Source organism: Lepisma saccharinum, chromosome 1 (assembly GCF_977018435.1).
Source record: "Lepisma saccharinum chromosome 1, izLepSacc3.1, whole genome shotgun sequence".
Classification (NCBI taxonomy): domain Eukaryota; kingdom Metazoa; phylum Arthropoda; class Insecta; order Zygentoma; family Lepismatidae; genus Lepisma; species Lepisma saccharinum.
In genome coordinates, this window is record NC_139229.1 from 61,334,624 (window position 1) to 61,355,199 (window position 20,576).

Genomic DNA, 20,576 nt, shown 5'->3' on the forward strand with positions numbered 1-20,576 from the left:
ATCCTGATTTGACCTTGAAAAAGGCAATAGATACGGCCATGTATCTCAACGAGCTAGAATTAAATGACGGAATTGTTAACCAAAGTCACTCAAAGAATGCTGTGGAACATTCTGAAACTCCGACTGAATTCACTTCGCAAATCCAAAACAGGTACAAGGGCAATCTTCGAATGAACATCAGACAAAATAGAACTGATACAAGGAATATTGGTAACAAATCAAACAATGATTCTGGTAAACCGTGTGGTAATTGTAATTCTTTTCATCCTAACGGGAAATGCCCAGCTTTCGGGGCTACTTGCAGATATTGTAAAAAGAAAAATCATTTCTTAACAGCCTGCAAGAAGAGAGAATATAAGGATTCTAACAAAAACAAATTGGTTTCTAGCACAAATATTGTGCTTAACACACGTATCAATGAAAGATCTATCAATGTTCCAGCTAATTCAAAACCTACGATTGTACCTAACAATCACAGCAATTTCAAACATATAATCCGAGAATCATCCATTGATTATTCAGATTTTAATGTTCTGTGCATTCCCATAGATCACAAATTTGCAGATATTCAAGAAGAAAAATCTAAGAGCGAATTTGTTGATTACAGCGCCGCTGGTATCCAATGTAACGCTCAGTGTCCAGAAATTTTTACTACTTTCGTTACTAAAGAAAGTGAATCTGTTTGGCATACACAGGGATCGTTGTTTATCGACTTACAAGTCAACAATTCTAAGATTCCATTCCTAGTGGATACAGGTTCTGTTCATACTTTAATTGACAGTAGACAATTTGAGTCTTCATTGCGAGGTTGCACTATACACAATTTTCCTATCATCTTGAAAGCAGCAAATGGTAATAATCTTGGTGTTTTAGGAAAAGTTAATGTTGAAGTTGTATTTCAAGGAATGAAACATAACTTAGATATGATTGTTGTAAAGACAAAATTGAATCGTGCGATTATGGGTTTGTCTTGGATTGATATTTTCATGCCTGAATGGCGGAACATTTTTGTTTCACATGTTCCTCAGATGGTTGCAACTACTGTTCATTCATCAGCAATAAAGGAACTGGTTGCGAATCTAAGGAAAGATTTTCCTATACCTTTTGATGGTGACATGTCCAAGTCGATCAAGCGCTTCGGGATAGACTTGCCATTGAAAGACGATGCTACACCAGTGTTCATGAGATATTACGATGTCCCGTACTCGCTTAAGGACCCAGTCAAGGATGAATTACAGAAGTTGGTTAGTGACGGAGTCATTGAACCGATCAAATCATCATCGTGGGCTTCTCCTCTTGTTGTTGTTCGTAAGAAAAACGGTGAATTAAGGCTATGTGTGTCCTACAAGAACACTGTAAATCTGCAACTTAGGAAGATGGGACATCCGTTACCTAAAATAGAGGACCTTTTCAACAAGATGGTTGGTTGCAGTTGGTTCGTTTCATTTGACCTTTGAAGGGCTTACCTTCAGTTACGCCTATCTCTACATGCTCAGAAGGTCCTTGTCTTCAACACGGAATTTGGGTTATTCAGACAGTTGAAGCTTCCCTTAGGAGTAAACTCTGCCAGTGCCATTTCCAAGCCACGATGGAGCAGATCTTGATGGGTGTAGACAAGGTTTCCATTTTCCAAGACGACATTTTAGTAGGAGGAGTTACTCTTGAGGAGTGCAATGAGAAAGGTGCTGAATCTTTTCTCCGATTATGGCATCCGCATAAATGAACAAAAGTGTTCTTTGTGCAAAATGTGAAGTATCTGGGACATTCTCTTTCACCGGAGGGAATTTGTCCTCTGAAAGAAAACATTGATAAAATAATTCAGTGTAAGCCACCCACATATTACGCTTCGTACCTGCCAAACCTAGCTGACTGTGTTGCCAATTTATATGATATGTTGAAGAATGGGGGTGCGCTGGTCATGGACAGATGTTCATCAGAAGGAATTCCAGGATGTCAAGAATCTGCTATCTAAGGACTTGGTACGTACTGTATATGATCCTTACAAAGACTTATACCTGATGTCGGATGCATCTCCTACCGCTACGGGAGCAGCCATAATGCACAAGATAAACGGAGTCCTAAAGCCTATCATGTGTATGGCTGGTACTTTATCTGCTGCGGAAAGGGAATCACTTGCATTAGTCCGTGGAGTCAAATACTTTCACAAGTATCTCATTGGACGACATTTTGTTGCATTCACCGACTCGAAACCTTTATCTCACCTGCTGGATCCTAGAAGTAACCTGCCTGCTTTAGCCATCAGCAGAATCAACAGATGGAAGTTAGTATTGGAAGAATATGACTTCAAAACTGTTTACACGCCTCATGCTGAGTTGGCTGATGCATTGTCTAGAATTTGTGTTGCAGATGATCCAGTTCATGATTATTATGATGATTTCGCATGTCAGTTGACAGCTGAGCCGGTTGTCCTTAATCTTATTGAATCTTCGGTGTTGACATGTATTTCGTTGTAATCACGTGATCCTGAGCTTTCGAAAGCCTTCGAATATGTTCAAGGGAGATGGCCACAATTCATCGGGAGAACAAAAGGTCATCCTCTCAGAAAAATATTCGACAGGCGATATGATGTCCACATACAGAAGGGATGTATTTTCGTGGGCGAAAGACTGGTCGTACCTTAATCTTGTATCCAAAGTGTCCTTTCTCTGTTGCACAAATTCCACCAGGGAACATGCAAAATGAAGGAAATAGCTCATTCATCGTTCTTCTGGAACACGATGAACGAAGATATTGAGAGGATTACGTCTTTATGTGATACATGTTTGCGATACAATAACAGGCTGAACGTGCCGGGTACCGGATTCGAAACGTGGCCTATTGCGTCCCATCCTTTTGAGCGTGTTCATCTTGATTTCTTCCATTTCTCAGACATGAATTTCCTGTTGCTGGTTGACGCTTAATTCTCATTGGATATCGGTATGAGAGTGAAGAATATGCAATTTGACACCATGATTGGTTATTTAGATGAATTTTCTTCATGCTTTGGATATCCGAAAACCTATGTTACAGACAATGGCCAACCATTTGCATCTTCAGAGTTCGACTCTTATTGCTCAAAGAGGAATATCAAGCTTCTTCACTCAGCTCCGTACACCCCCCAATCAAATGGTCTTGCTGAAAGGAATGTTGGGGTGGTGAAGAACTTACTCGAAAAGAACTTTTCAAATCGTTCATGCATCACGTTGAGAGAGATGGACAAGTTCGTTCTTGAGCTTTTAGGCAGATTAAGGAATACTCCAGTGCACGGGTATAGTCCAGCAGAACGTTTGCTTAAGTTTCGGCCAAGAACAGACATTTCCGCTTTTGACACGTCAAATGGTTCCAAGAATCAGCCTATTAGTCCCGTTCATGCCGGGGGAAAAGGTACTTGTGGAACGTCACAAGAAACAATTCAGCCATAGGTCCAAGTACAAAATCTGCGAAATTGTTAAATTGATGGGCCGGAAGATGGCGAAGGTGATTGTAGATAATGACATGATTGTTGTTCATCTCACGAAGATCAAGAGGTATCCCGACAAGGTTGGAGAAGACACCTTTGTCCAAAATCAAAGTCTACCGCGTGGAAACAACCCGATGCTTGTTAGAGAGGAGGACTATCTTCCAGTACCTGCTACTGAAGATCAAGGGGAGCCTCGAAATGCGACCTGCGACAATCAACCGCTTAGGAGATCACAGAGACCAAGACGACCGCTATGGGCAAACTCCATGAAACGGGAGTCTCTTCAGCCGAAGGGGGGGAGAGTGTCATATGCCGATTGAACTTGAACGCCAGACCTGGTTATTGAATGTTGTTTGTCAACAGTCTGTGTATTGTCTCTCTCATGTATGTCTCAATATCGTAGCCGTTCTTCGTGACGAGACTTCTTTCATTTATACCAATATGTAAGTTGTTGTACTTGTTGTATTACTGTGTTCCAGAATTATACACTTTTGTTTGTGTTACAAATACTGTCTCATTGTTAACTCCATTTTCTGGATTACGGAAGAACTGAAAGAACCCAAAACTCAACACGGAGCTGTTTACATCACCTTGAAAGTGACCAAGAACGAGAATGTGTGGGCATCACCCCCCCCCCCCCCCACATCCTCTAAATGCACCTTCATGGCACGGTGCTATATGGACAGGAAACTTTAATAAAAAGAAAGTCATTCATGTGAATTCAAAAATTTGAGTAGTACCTCATCATTTTTACTTATATAACACCCACCATCTTCTTGGATGCATGCTAATTTTTTAATGAACCTTGTAAATTTGTTGTAAAGTGCCAGTTTCAAAGAATACTGTATTTAATGTGTATAATGTGCACCCTGGTTTTTAATGGGGAAAAGCAACAAACAGTTATCTTGTGTGTTATGCACAGTACAATTCTGGTTCAAGAAATTACTTAGTTGTAGGTTGTAAAGCTGTTGCTACAATAGTTATTTCCTTTTATTTCTTTGCCCGATAAATACCACTGATACACATCCATTGTGACAGGAGGTGCATGCTCAAATTCTGCCAGAATGGTGCAGCGTTGCTCTTCTCAATGTTGCAAAATTTCACTTTTTTTAAAAAAATTATTACTACTGAAGAAATCAAACCTGTTAATTTGTATTTGTGCCTGTTGATATACAGGGTGTTTCCATGACCCTATTCCAAACTTGCAGGGTGGATGGAGACAGACCCAAGTTATGCGCCAATCCATCCTTCAAGTTTAGAACAAGGTCACGAAAACACCCTGTATATGTGTTATATGTATTGATATAGTACAAACATGCATGGTTTTAATGTTGGCTGTCTTGAATTATTCCTTGCATAATATGCACCATAGTTTTGGGGGAAAAAAAGTGAATGTTGAATTACAACATTAATGCAAGCTCAGCTATAGTTTGCCTCAATTTTTAAAACCATGTTTACTGTATTTACAGGTTTGAAGGAGAGCCCACTAATGACACTCGAAGAGACTTTGTTGATAGCCGAAATGTTGGAATCTATTCGGAAGCAAGTTGGAGTGATATATGAACAAGACAAGTAGGAATGCATTTCCTAGAATTCTACAAGAAAGTGACAAAAAGGCCTAACACCAGCTAACTTTTATGACAGTTTTATTTGTTAAACCAGATGTAAGAGCTTTGACATATTTGAAAGAAATCATTTAAAAATGACTTCAGATAACTTTAGTTATGCTACAAGCATTGTTGAATAGAAATCTTCATTAGAAAAGTCGTTTGCTTGTTTTTTATTCCCTTGTTTTTTTGCTCAATGTACCTTTCAACTAAAAAGGGTAACTTTGTCCTACAATTGGAGAATAAGTGTAATACTGTACAAAACCTAGAAATTCTAAACTTTACAACAACACTTTCAGGTCATTAAACTCCTACTGATTTTAACTTCATCTTGCTTCTTCCCAAATCCATATTGTTACTTCTTTCCTGTCCTTACATTTAATACATTACCCACAGAAAAAAGTCAATTTGTGCATTGGTTTCCAGCATTTTGTGTGATATTTATGGGTCCCTCGAAAGTACAAAACTGAGGTTCCACTACATATAGTGAATAATAGTTTTTTTTTATAGAGGGGACAGATTTATTAAAAATATTGAACCAATCCCAAAATGGGGAAGTACAGGGTGTTCATAAAGTCCCGGTACCATTACAATGTACATTACATTTGTAATAGTACAGGGACTTTATGAACACCCTATATATAACATGCATCACACAATAATTTACAAATAATATATTGAGTGATGTATGCAGTGCTTTAAGTGCAGGCCGGTTATTTTATCCAAGCTGGAACAAAAAATTGGATAGAAGAAAGACTTTAGGTGCAGTTTGCTTGCTGACTACGCACATGTATTCTAGTCAGTCAGCCTTTCTTTCTATTGAGTACATGTTTATATAGAATATACTACTACATTAGTTGCAACTTGAGCCATGAAGTTCCATGGTGGTCACGGCCGTGTGTGGGGGGAGTTCAGAATTTTCCTGGCAATATCCCTGCTTTGGAACTTTCTAAACTACTATTGTCAGTGGATACATCATTGTGGGAGAACAAGAGGGACGTAATTCTGTTTATAAAATTTACAGGAGAGAAAGCAATGTATTCTTGGGAATATGTCCAACTCTTAAGATTGGAGATATGTCATTCTGACTCCAAATAAAGCTATTCATAGGAGTTTATTTAAACAAAAATGAAAATCACATTTTTTGGAGTTACATTTCTCTGTTCGTCTGGTGAGTAAACGTTTACTGTTTATTTCAAATGAATGTCACGTAAGGTTCTTTATTAGTAAATTCACAAGATTTACAACAGAGTGAAACTTGTATGCACAAGGATTTATGCAAAAAGAATGTACTTACACTTGCTAGGGCTGAACCTATATGATACTCCCACCAACATTGATGATTGGAATTTGTAACAAAATTTGTTCAAAATAATAATAATTTTTGTACGTGTTCCATTCCAATTATATGCATTAGATCTAGAATCACAAAATTTACTCTTCAACATTACTCTGATGCAAAATAAATGAGAAATCTGAATTTTGCATAATTTTCAGGATAATTGTACTCCACAAAAGTGTGAAGTAACATTTTTGCAGACCCCGCGAAACACTGAAGGGCCAGAAAAGTATTTGCATCGGCTCAGCCCTAATACTTGCATATAATCACTAGTCACATCAATTCACCGATCCTTCACTTGTCTCAACATTCTTTCCAAGCAGCACTCCTTCCAGTGAGATGATGCTAGAATTCAGCTGTGTGAAGAAATAAAATAATTTAAGTTAAACATCATCACATGTGAATTATGCAAACATAATCATCTATTCAAATTCTGCATTAAATTCATAATTTCACCAATGGGGACTGATGATTTGAGTCTTTGGGTGTTTACCTCAGCCTCACATTCCAAATGTGTGATATCACCTCTCCCAATTTTTAAAAACTATTTTTTTTTGTGTTCATAATTATGCTAATTATATTGATCCAATGCTATACATTATTATTTTTAGGCTTATCAGTAACAATATGATTTTCGAAAGTATTGTCTCAATAGTTCACTTACTCTTTTAACAGAAAACTTTTGTTCATTATAGCAGATGAAACAATATACAGTTGAACCTTGATTTTATGTTTTTCAGGGGACCAAGCTGAAAAAAATTAAAGTGCAGGAAAATGTAAAATCAAGGGGAAATTTTACATTCTGCTATGTTGGGACCATCACGTTTCCACTGAATAGCCTAATTTCATAATTTTTCTTGTATGTACGGATTGTTTGCATTGTAGAATTATTTCTCTTGTAGTCTACCGTTATTACAAGCATAAAAAAAACAGTTTGGCTTAATTGAAGATGATGGGAGTGTTCCCAGATTTGTTTGAAATTTTGTATACTTTCTACATGAGGCCTCCTGAATACGAATCTGACATTAGAATATCCCGGTCACGTCTGTAACTTGAAAATTTCACGTAACATTAGGTTAAGTTAGCCTAGACCTTGCAAAAAAGGTACCTTTTCTAAGGGACACTGAGTATTTACATGGCTTTCTTTTCTCTTTATTTTCTATGAAACTTTTATAGCACTTTGCACAAACTAAGAACATGTCCTCGGGGACAAATGTAATCACCTTCTTTCGGTAGAACACCATACTCCATTAGTTTCTTTATCAGCTGAAGTCCATTTTCCTCCACACTCCAGCAATGCAGTTGCACAACATTTACAATCTTCACACTCTGCTGTCCCACCATTCTCAACCAGTCCTTCCTCTTCAAGTGACAAACACACTGTGTGACAACACTGTAGACAGTGCAACTCGGTGGCTAATTCCACAAAACATGGCTTCCTCACTTCTTTCCGAAGAAATATCGCCATTATGAAAAGCAATATATTGCACCTCGCACACGTAATATCCAAATTTCAAACAGTGACCGGGACATCAGAACCTCTGATACTTCATCCGGAAAACTTACTTGGTTAGTACATTCTCTAGCAAATAAATCGGAGAACACTCCTGTCACCTTCAATTGCTCCAACAGTTTTTCATTATGACGTTTCAGGAGAACACGTGCTTCCTTCATCAGACATTTATTTTTATTTCGATTAAAGATACAGTTATAACAATGGTTAATTTTTTTTAAACAAAAAGGAATCAGTTATACAATGGATGTTGTCAATGTTACATTGTTGTAATGTAGCATACTGGGATATAGGTTTGTATGCCAGTCGGATGTTGAAGAGATGTTTCAAGAAATACTACCTACCCAACCTTGCATCCCTGGTGTCTACAAGGTCACATGACAATGCCACAACACCTACATTGTGTGACTTTTCAAATTGTAAAATGTATAATCACTTCTTGTATAAAAGAAAAAGAAATTATTTTTCTTCTTCTTTTAACTGTTCCTGTCAGCATTATCTTGTTGACTTTGGACATTGTTACTGTTTTGTATTTGTTTTAATGTTTTTCTTCTAAAATTGATAGTCTCTCAAATTCATCAGAATCACAAACATAAAACGATTATTATGAATAATTCACTTTTGAAGCTTAATTGATTAATAAAAATTATACAAGAATCATTAGATGACTGAAAAGTTTTGCCTTGTTCAGGCCAGGTGGAGTGGTTGCACTCATGGCCGATATATAGGCCCTCTCCAATCTTTTGCAAACAGAGGAAGCCTCACACCCAAACTGCCATTTTCTACCATGCCCCCAAGAATAAAACCCACGATTTTCCCACTAGCGAGAAATTTTGTATTGAACTGACCCACGCCATGTACCGATCCGAGCTAAATCGCACCCGTAAACTTTCCATTTCTATTCAATCCCTTACCAAAATCCTGTTGCTGACCCCAGGTAAAACAACCAGCCAACACCTCTGTTCGCAAAAGATGGGAGAGGGCCTATATATTGGCCATGAGTGCAACCACTCCACCTGGCCTGAACAAGGCCAACCAGTAATGTCCCTCCCTCCCAACCCACCTCATCTTGCCCACTCACAGTTTTTCCGACGAGCCTGGTGATGAAACAGTGTTTTTTTTTGTTTTACACAACGCTTCTTCTTCGATGGGGACCTGGCAACTCTGCAGGGCCCCAACTTCCGGTTCCGTCTCTTTCTTCTCACACCGATGATGCTACGAAGTTAGCGAAAATTTTGAATTTTTCCACTGTCTGGTGAGTGTTTCCTTTTACTTTCTTTGATTTTTACTTAACCCTTTCGGCCCTCCTTACTTTTATCCATATATATATAAATCAAAGAAGGTAAAAGGAAACGCTCTCCGGACAGTAGAAAAATTCAAATTCAACATTTTCGCTAACTTCGTAGCATCATCGGTGTGAGGAGAAATAGACGGAACTGGAAGTTGGAGCCTTGCAGAATTGCCAGGTCCCCATCGAAGAAAAAGCGATGCGTTTTCACCTTTGAAAACCAAAATTTCCTACAGATCCGAGGTACAGCCATGGGTACCAGAATGGCCCCATCCTATGCAAACCTCTTCATGGGCAAACTTGAGCAAGAGTTTTTGGCTAACCAACCCCTTCAACCCTTCCTCTGGCTCCGCTTCATCGATGACATCTTCATGCTCTGGACACATGGAGAACCATCCTTGTCAGCTTTCCTGGACCAACTTAAATAACTTCCGTTCCCTAAAATTCACATGGACGCACTCCCCCAACCAGATTACCTTCCTGGATGTGGACGTGCACATCGAGGGAGGACACCTGACTACCTCCATCCACATAAACCCCACCAACCACATGCAATACCTACACTTCTCCAGATCCCACCCGTTCCACACCAAAAAAGCCATTCCATTCTCTCTGGCCCTCAGGGGACAGCGCCTGAACACTTCACCCACCTCCCGCCAGAATTATAACCTCCGCCTACACCAGGCCCTGGTCAACCGTGGATATCCCTCCATCCTGGTTACCAAGCAAATATTGCGAGCTGCCTCACACACACCACTACCACCAAGAAACCTGCTGCCACCAACCACCTGCACTCATCACCCAATATCATCCCCACCTCAACAAAATCAGGCACAAACTGCACTCTCTTCTCCCAATTCTCCACAGTGATCCAGAAACCAAAAACATATTTCCCGACAAACCCAGAGTGGTTTTCAAACGTCCCCCCCCCCAACCTCGAAAACATCCTGGTCCACAACACTCCTTCACCACACATCCAACACCCCCCTGCCCATAAATGCAACCGCCCCAGGTGCAAGACCTGCCCCATCCTCATTACCTCTCGCACCCTCCAGGTGCACATGGCCACTGGCAAATTTACCCTCCATCCCAAGGGGACCTGCCATGCCTCAAACCTAATCTACATCCTCACCTGCAACATCTGTGATGATTTTTACCTGGGGGAAACATCTACTGCCCTCAACCTCCGCATCAGTAACCACCGCTCCTCCACCCACAACCTGGACTTCACTGTCGCCGTCCACACCAACCACCACAACATCCCTTTCAATGACTGCTTCCGGGTAGCGATCATCCATCTCCTACCCCAACCAGCCAACACCTCTGTCACAAAAGATGGGAGAGGGCCTATATATCGGCCATGAGTGTAACCACTCCACCTGGCCACCCAGTAATGCCCATTCCTCACCCACTTTCCCTCCCAAGCCATCCCATCCCTCCTGCCCAACTCATCCTACACACTCAGCGTTTACGACGAGCCTGGTGACGAAACAGAGTGTTTTTTTTGTTCTACGCATCGCTTCTTCTTCGATGGGGACCTGGCAACTCTGCAGGGCCCCAACTTCCGTAGCGAAAATTTTTAATTTTTCTACTGTCCGGTGAGTGTTTCCTTTTACCTTCTTTGATTTTTACTTAGCCCTTTTGGCCCTCCTTGCTTTTATCCATTTTATATATATATATATATATATTAGGGATGGTACTGATTAATCGGCCGATATAGGCATATTGGTGTATCGGTAAATTTACCGATTATTTTACGGATCCGATATATCGAAAAATATCATAATTTAGTGCAAAATTCTGCCTTTTTGTTGTAATTTTTATGGATAATCTCGATGCCCTACTTTCTAAAATTGTCTAAATATTCAACTTCTTTTGCACTGCAGTAACAGGGTGGCGACAGACCTGGAAAACCTGGAAAACCGGGAAAAGTCAGGGAATTTGAGGTGTCAAAGAAAGTCAGGGAAATGTCAGGGAATTTCCTCTTCATTGACTTTTTTATTTTTATTTATTTTGACACCTCAAATTCGAACACTCTTTGGAGGAAAATTGTTATAACTCTGGCACTATGTGAGCAATCTACTTCGGATAAATTTTGTTTTGCAGCTAAACCATCAGCGCATGCAACCATGTACAATTCAGAACGCCGAACCTAGGAAAGGGGGTTTGGGGGCGCGACCCCCGAATTTCAATGGGAAAAAACAAAACTCTGGAGTTTGCCCCTTCTTCTCCCACTATTTTGGGGAGAAGCCGCGAACTTTAGTATTCTTTTCAAAGAATGGATATTTCTGAAGAGAATGAAACATGTTTCATGTTCTTGGGTGCCATACAAGTTGAATAATTAACCAAAATGTGATTTTTTTTTAACGAGAAATAGGTAATTTGCATTTTTGGAGGAAAATTGTTATAACTCGGGCACTATAGGAGCAATCTATTTCTGATAAGTTTTGTTTTTCAGCTAGAACATCAAAGCATGCAACCGTGTATAATTCAGAATGCCGAACCGAGGAAGGGGGGTTTGGGGGGCGCGACCCCCGAATTTCAATGGGAAAAAACATTAACATCTGTAGTTTGCTCCCTCTTCTCCCACTATTTTGGTGAGAGGGCGCGAATTTTAGTATTATTTTCAAAGAATGGACATTTATCAAGAGAACGTAACATGTTTCATGTTCTTGGGTGCCATACAAGTTGAATAATAAGCCAGAATGTGATTTTTGTTTTTACGAAAAGTAGGTAATTTGCATTTTTAGAGGAAAATTGTTATAACTCGGGTACTATGGGAGCACTCTACTTCGGATAAGTTATCTTTTGCAGCTAAAACATCATAGCATGCAACCGTGTACAATTCAGAACGCCGAACCGAGGAAGGGGGGGGGGGGGGTTTGGGGGCGCGACCACCGAATTTCAATGAAAAAACAACAACAAAAATCTGTAGTTTGCCCCCTCTTATCCCACTATTTTGGGGAGAAAGCGCAATTCTTAGTATTCTCTTCAAAGAATGGACGTTTCAAAAGAGATCGAAACATGTTTCATATTCCTGGGTGCCATACAAGTTGAAAAATGCGCCAAAATGTGAAACTCTGTTCGGAAATGTGGCATGGATATGTTGCAGAGAGGGGGGGGGGAGGGGGGGATGTTAGTCATCAATATGAATTTCCCAGGTTTGCTCCAGACGTGTGTCAGAGTTTCCACCCAAACATAAAAGTATGAAGGTCCAAAAAGCACATTCATTTCGTAATCAGCACCATGATACCATATGGTATCATCGGGGAGTAAAGGTAAAGCCTCTAAATATTACGTGGAAAATGCACTGAGTTATCATTTTTTCTTGTCTGTATGGGAGTAGTAAGGGGACTTGTCAACAGATGGAGGGGATAAGAGCGGGTGGCGACGTCCGATAGTTGTCTGACGTCGTAGTAAGGCATATTGTTGGGCAAACTGAAGGAACATGGAGACAAATAAGTTCCATTGACACATACGATTTTTTTTTGTCGAATATCGTTATCCGACAAAGTATCTCACTACAACATGGGACAGAAATTGCATGGACTGCAACATCCAACAAAAATCACATGCATAAACAAGAAGAGCTTTATACTGCAAATATGCTGCTGGAATTTCATTACTCTTCTGGCTCACTTCACCTTATTTAATGTAGCAGTGCTTACGAAGGTTTTGTTTCATCATTCTGACGCATTACTGGTTTCGCACAAGTTAACATACCTTTACAATGACATTGCACTATTCTTAGATATCAAGAAGAATCCAACCAAATGGGATATACAGTATATTGAATACTATCACGAAAAAGTGAAACATAAACTGCATTGGTGAACGTTATAAAAATTGGCAAGTGCATGCTCCCAATCTCAAATTTACTGCAACACTAGTATTGCAATGAAATTAACGCCACTCTCTGTCCTGTCTGTTTAATCTCGTGAGAGATGGTCTTAAATCTCTCACTGAGTGAAGTTAATGTCCAATATTATGAAATAAAATACTAATAATAAATACGTCAATATTTTAATATCATATGTACTCGAATCATTCAATCATAAAAGCAAATCGCTTTCTCAAGAATTGACTTTTCTCTGCCAGCTCTACTAAATTTTCACTTCCCATCTACTGATTTATACGAGGGGTGGCCAGACAGTAATTTCAATTAGTAGGGACATTGATTTTTCGCAATCGCGAAAACCGTGAAAATTGCTAATTGCTGCGAAGTTATGTTTAGGAATATGCAGTGATGTCTGGGCACATTTTTCGCCCATTTTAAATATCGAAATAATGCGAATTGTTGGTGTTTCTAGCGATTTTTTTTAAAAAATGTCCTAAAACAACGAAATATTCCATGAAATCCAACATCTTGACTTTTCTAGGCCATGTTTGTGTACATAGAACATGCAAGTCTTCCAACATTTTACTCAAGAGTAAACTATAGAGTTATACGTACATCGTACATGATATAATTCCGACAGCCACATTAAATCATGTATTTCCCACGATTTTTTCAACTTCTATCAAAACCATTTGCATCACAGAGCAAAGTGGCAGGGTTCTAACAGGAGATCGAGTGGCTATCTACCGTCACACGGGAGCCGCACCTTCGTATTTGTCGCACGAGATATGTTTTGAATTACCAAGCTAAGTGCGCACATTCGACATTTGTCAAGCGAGTAATAATGGAGCTCAGTCGTTAGGGCGTCTGACTACTATGCGAGAGACCCAGTGTCGATCCCCTGTGGGGAGAACCGGGATATTTTTCACCTACTCAAACTGATCCGGCGTCCACCCAGCATCATATGAACCTGGTACCTTGAGGAAACTTTGAGGTATAAAGGAGCCAGAAGCGTGGTGCTGATCACATCACCCCCTACCTTTAGCCGTGATCAAGAAAGTGTGGGGTCCTAACTCCACACCCCTACTATAAACCTTCATGGAAAAGTGCAGGGGAACACTTTACTTCCTCAAAAATCTGTTCCAACATATCAAACTGTCACGAAAATACGTAGACCATGTGACCTACAATTTAAAATAATAGTTTAAAAGCAGAATGGAGTATTACGTTTTGGTATATTTGGCAGATAAATTTTCTAAAACAAAATCGCGAATTTTGGGAAACGTAACACTAACAAGTCAAAAAAGATAATGCCAATTTTTGGTTCCATAATATATAGGTATCTGTCACGTGAGATTGATTGACTTACATTTTTTGGGTGCGTCGCCACTTATGGTCATTATGCACCCTTCAGTATATACGGAGAAAATTCCATTATCTAAAATCCTTACCTTAAAATTAAAAAAGGGGTATGGAAAATAACTTTCCCAAAATTACCTTCAATATATCAAACTCTCACGAAGAGGCGTAAGCCATGTGAGTTACAATTTGAAACAGTAGTTTGAAAACACCATGAAGGTATAATTGCAGATATTTGCCAGTAAATGCACTAAAATGAAAATGTGAATTCTGGGAAAAATAACACCGTATAGTAAAAAATAAAAAATAAGAAAATACACCAATTTAAAAAAAAAATAACAAAATATCAAGGTCCCTACCGATTAGGCATAAATAAAACAAGAATAGCCAGTTGTTATTTATTGCATTAGTAACAGTGAGTCCTATCCTAATTTTCGGCATAATCACCACCGTTGTTCTGGCATTTGTCATAGCATGGCACTAAATTTTGTATGCCCATGGTATATGTGTCTGACAGCAAAGACTGGAACTATCTCTACCGCAGTGTAGCTGTCAAATCCTTGCCCTGCCAGAAACCTCTTCAGTTAAACAAAGAGATGAAAGTCTGTAGGCCTTCTTTCAAGGCCAGGGCTAACAGGGATTGGTCCAAGATCTCTCAGCTGAAGTGATGCAAAGGACCCGTGTGTACTCAGCTGTATGGGGTTGTGCACATTCGACTACCAGTCACTTCCGTGAATTGTCTGCACCATCGTCTGACCATACTATCACTCACGATGTCTGGTCTGCACACCTCACACGATTGCTGGTGGCTCTGTGCCAAATTCTGAGCGTGTAATGTAGGCTACATCACAGTCGGTGGGAGACTGTATGAGAGCTGCAATCTTTAACCTAGAACTGTCCTAAAACGGCTGCATTGCAACTGTACCAGATTACAGCTACATGCCACTTCTTCCTGCCTGCATGTGTGTGTGTCGCTCTTCGACCACTAGTGCTGCGCATAGGCGCAATTGGAGCTTTTTTCAGGATGCCCCTCGTATATGAACTTTCAGAAGCTGTTATTAACAATGTGTTCCTGTTTTAATGTGTGGTTAGCTAAATCAGGTACATATACAATGCAATTCTATAAATTCCTTGCGTTAAATTTCTAATACCTACATACCCTTTTCGACAGCAATAATGGTATAACTGCATGTTGTCAGTTTCACAGTACTTCACTTGGATATACTGTACTGAAGCAGAAATCCCATTGATAATGTAAGGAAATATGACACTTTCTTTTTTACAATTCAATTGTTTCAGTTATATGCAAGAGTTAAGTTGTTTGCTTTACAGAGAAGCTTTATGCATTGAAAAATGAGTCCACACTCATGGTTCTTGCAAGCAGAGGGTTCCAAACCTCAGTGGAAATATCAACATATAATACCGAGAATGTATAAGGAGACTGATAAATTACAAATTGTATTTCTTAATCAATCACTCTTCACCCTTATCTCATTTAGTCGTAACTTTAAAAATAATCAAGTATTTCATTTTAAGTCCTCCTCCGTAGCCGAGCGGGTTAAGGCGTTCACTCGTCTTGAGATCGTTCGCTGCGGGACGGCGTAGGTTCGAATCCGGCTCTGGTCGGAATTTATTCGGCCTATGTATAGGGCCGGTGGCAACCCACCATCGTGAGGAAATTGGGGAGCTCCGAGTGAGTGAGCGTAATCCGGTCACGGAGACCTACTATAACGGCTGGGGATACGTCGGGCCGACCCCCCGACTATTCCAATACCGGTTGAAGATCTCCACGCTTAGAGGTGACGAATGAAAGCGTGGGAGGGAGACCGGCAGTCGGTAGGTACGCCTAGGCCCTTCATGGGCTGTTGCGCGACGGATTATTATTATTATTTCATTTTAAACTTACTGCGTATGACAAAATTCCATAATCCTTCTTTAGCTTGTGAATTGTAATAATTTTCCAAATTCACTATTTTGCAGTTTGAATTCAAATCATAGAGAATAGAGAAATGAAGTCAATTTCATAGAAGATAATATTGGTACTTAGCAAAACCATACGTGGATCTGTATGAGTTTATTATTTCCATTTGCAAAAACATGGATTTAGTTTAGTTTGTAATTGTCAGGGAAAAATGTAAATTTTGTCCTGGAAAACCTGGAAAAGTCAGGGAATTTCATTTCTGCTTGTTTGTAGCCACCCTGAGTAACCTCGAAACACACATTTATTAAGGAGATCAATGAACATTTCAGGTTCTTCCAAGGACCATTTCTAATTTTATATCAGATCGGTAGAACATCGGTTATCGGTATCGGCCAAAATTTCATATCCGCCCATCCCTAATATATATATATTTCACATTGTAAGGCTCTGTGTAGAGTGTAACTTTGCACAGTAAAAATAGATGAATCTATAGGTAATCTAAACTGTTGACAATTTTTTTTCTCCGGGATGTAATAGGCACATTATAACCAACCTAAGGTTGGGTATACATCCCCAATACATACAGGCAGCACTCCACTCCAACCAAAGTACAAGGCCAATTCAATTCAGGTAAAATTAATAGGAATAGACATTCCCAGATATGTTAAGATTAACAGAAATTAGGCCTAATTAGTAAAAGTATGATAAAACATCAAAATATTAAGTAAATAATAAGCCCCAGACCAAAATTCATTGGTTATCAAAAAGACATCCTTTTGTGGATAAACAGAAGTTAGAGAGCACATGTTGCTTTTCAGGCAAATTTTTTATTAATACAGATATTTTCAGGATAATATTTGTGCAAGCACAAATTAACTTGCTTTCCCTGAAAATAACTGCAAGTCACAATTATTAGTACAAATAAACCACAAAAACATCAAAAAATCGATGTTTTTGGACAAAAGACAATCGGTCTCACAGCACCAGAGCCATCTGGTGAGAGTCAGTGGAACTAGCCCTGACTAGACTGCCATCTATTGGGCTTCTCAAGGTACTTGATGAAGGCAAGTAACCCAAGGTGCTGTGGACCAATCAGATGGCCTCATGGGCGTGGCTACCAGACAATACAACTGAGATAGCTTTTAACATGAGAGGAAGCCATCTTGATTTCACTTCTTGCTAACAGTTGGTACAGTTAACATCGCTCCAAGTTTTGGGCCAGAGTAGGCCAGTGGAGAGAGGACAATGGAGTAGCCATTGGACTCCAACATGTGAAATATCTACTAAGTGCTTGGAAATAGTCCAGTAGTGTATAATATGAACGAATTACAGCACTTGAAGTGCCTTAAAGTGCATGGAACCAATATCCATGAAAATTCTGAAATTCTCAAAACCACATGGTGAGGACAATGAGCCTTCAGGAAACCATGATGCTTTGTATCCAAAGACATCCATAATTAATCGACACATCCTTTGTGATATAGCTCCCTGAAACAGTTCACTTGCAAGACAATACCCATATGTCTTAAGATACCGCTATATTTTTAGTGTAAATTCACAGAAAATCTCCCCATTTATAGTTGGAGTGAAAAGTGTTTGTTTCAAGGCCCATGTGTGATGAGGTGGAAGCAGAAGATGTAAGTACAATGCTTTTGTTACCCATTTTGTTGGTTCCAATTGTAAAAACAATCTTATAAGTTTGTGCAGTGCTTGTATATGGTTAAAAGTGATAATTTCCCGAATATTAAATGTGTCTTTCCAACATCTTGATTTATCAATTCATATTTGGGCGGGTAAGTCCGGGAAGCGTACTTCTCGCTCCGGAATAACTAGGCTGAAAGTCCCTATGATAAACCAGCAATCATTCCTCGGAATGGATGCTGGTCTACTGGGGACATCCTCCATGTTAATGGTCACTGGAGGACAGCGTAGAGCTGCACGGGGATGGGTGCGTCCAGGTTGCACAGCAGAGTAGTTTCATAGGTTCAATCAAGCCCAAAGTGGGTGAGTAGGTTAGGTTAACCTATCCTATTGTTCGGCAACGTAACCTGGAGGCACGTATCCCTGGACCAGCCGCGTAGACGAAGCCATTCAACTCCCGAATATATTGTCTGTCTTTTGTCTCTCGCGCGCGGATCGCAAGATTATGAGACTTAATACCGGCACTCCCCAAATATGAATACCAGATCAAGGTCGCTGGAACGGCCAGCAGGTCGTGGGTTCCCACCCAACAGTAGTGCAAGTACCAGTAGTAACCCCCAACTTGACCTCATTGTGGCAATGCTCCAGGAGCAAGCGAAAGTCTCTGAAAAGGTTAGTCAGAAACTTGATGCGCAGGGTCAGAAACTTGAAGCACAGGGTCAGAAAATTGATGCTCAGGGTAGGGAATTTGCCAAGGCATCGGCGGAAGTAAATCGGAAACTTGAGGCCGTAAGGACGGAATTCCAGGCCAGACTGGACTTCATCCAAAATGCCACCACGAAGACCTCAGAATTGTTAACTAAGCAAGTAGCGACCAACACCAATAGAATTAACCAAATAGAGATCCAATGTAATGACTTGGAGTCAAGGTTAGAAAGGGATTTTACACAAGTGTCAGGCCAGATTTCGCAACTGAGGGAACTCGTTGGCGAAGTGCAAGGCGGTGACAATCAGACCACCACAGCTCAAATTCTAGGGAGGTTAGATGCCCTAGAAAACATATGCAGAGAGCTCACTTGCAGTGACCACATGGTCTCGATCGAGAACAGGGTTCTCGAGCAAGTGAGGAAGGAAATGCCGAACTGTCAGGCGGAAGGCCGCAGATTGCATGAATGCATTTCCGAGGGCCAAGTCACTGAGCAGCGCACCTCCTCTCAACAAAGGGTTGGTGAGGAGCAGCTGCCAGCAGAACAAAGGTCTGACAATGCAAGCCTGATGAGGATTCTTGCTTGCCTGGAAGGGATGGAGAGACGAATTACTCAGTCCGCCCTTCCGCTGATGTCAGCTACCAAGCCCGTCTCACCTGCACGGAATGTGTCTGTCCACCAGGCCTTGTACCAAGCCAAACGACGACCTAAGGGTTGCGAAAGCTCTAACCAGAGTAGTGGCTATGTGTCTCCCCCTAACAAGTACCACCCACTTGGTAACTCCCCGGAATCCAATTCCGAAAGCTCGGACGCCGAAGTCCGCAGCCAGAGGAAGAGGAAGAACCGGAGGAGGAACAAGAGCAAACCTAGGGTTAGGTTTGCTGATCTCAAACAGCTCCCAACCTTTAACCTTTAACGGGCAGGGGAACAGGCTGGCCTCAGATTTTGTGCAGGAGTTTGAGAGAGATCTCACTCTCCTGGAGGTAGATTTGGCTGATGCCCTCCAAATAATCTCGTTCTGTCTACGGGACGAGGCAGGGCAGTGGTACGAGAGGAACGAACGAAAGTTCAAGTCCTACTCGGATTTCAAAAGGCAGTTCCTCTCATATTTCCAAGGGGATGGGTGGAGAGCTTCTTCCCTTGCGAAGGCTCTCAACGAAAGGTACAACCCATCCCAGCATAGATCAGTGCACAAATATTTCTGGCGCCAAGTCAAAATGATTAGGCTTGCGTTGCCAGAAATCGCCGACAACCAGGTTTTCACCCACGTTGTGCAACAGCTGCCGCGCAGCTTGAAGGACCAGTTAATCCTGGCTCCCTTCGTCTCTCTTCAGGAGGTGGCCAACTCCATACTTCGGTATGAGAGTGTGCAAGTGCCACAATATCCTGAGAGGGAAGTTGCAAGGCCAGCACGACCCAATTACGGGAAAACTACGACTCGCATTAACCGGACCTATGTGAGTCGTGGTCAGGGTGAAGCGAGCGGTTCATCCAAAAAGGAGGACGCTCACATGTGCAAATCTGCGAGGGGCTCCCGGCCTAAGGAGTACCCAAACAGAACCAAGGTAGACCGGAGAAAGGGTGGAACGTCCCAGCGTAAGAGTTCCGCCAGCTCACACGGGTCTTCCGAGCATCTCGCTGAGGTGCATCCAAATATGCACAACCAGGGAACGTCCTGACGTGGGGAAGGGCGATGCCAAACCTAAACCTGTCCCACAATGTTCAGATTCATGCAAGCACACTCCACTGATAAATCAATATCAGGCAGTAGGTGACTCAATGTTGTCACGTCTTGCGCAAAGAAAATTCGGGTATCCCGTCCAAAGAGACAGTGATGGTAATTACCACATCGGACTTTGCATATCTGGACAAACCTCAGCGCAGTTGCTCAGTGCTTTGAGAA

The 20,576-nt window shown here is 40.9% G+C and overlaps 2 protein-coding genes across 2 annotated transcripts in view; one reads left to right on the top strand and one right to left on the bottom strand.

The window, feature by feature from the left end:
* The window catches only part of LOC145995469 (trans-1,2-dihydrobenzene-1,2-diol dehydrogenase-like), a 33,665-nt gene extending 28,439 nt beyond the window's left edge, over positions 1-5,226 (top strand). Inside the window, exon 6 of the mRNA XM_083131997.1 lies at positions 4,930-5,226. Within this exon, the coding sequence (XP_082988123.1) occupies positions 4,930-5,036 (107 nt within the window). The 3' untranslated portion in view covers positions 5,037-5,226. The remainder of the gene's footprint in view (positions 1-4,929) is intronic.
* An 827-nt stretch (positions 5,227-6,053) lies between these two features.
* Dbp73D (putative ATP-dependent RNA helicase Dbp73D) overlaps positions 6,054-20,576 on the bottom strand; it is an 81,950-nt gene continuing 67,427 nt past the window's right edge. Inside the window, exon 12 of the mRNA XM_083131999.1 lies at positions 6,054-6,762. Coding sequence (XP_082988125.1) covers positions 6,759-6,762 — 4 coding nt within the window. The 3' untranslated portion in view covers positions 6,054-6,758. The remainder of the gene's footprint in view (positions 6,763-20,576) is intronic.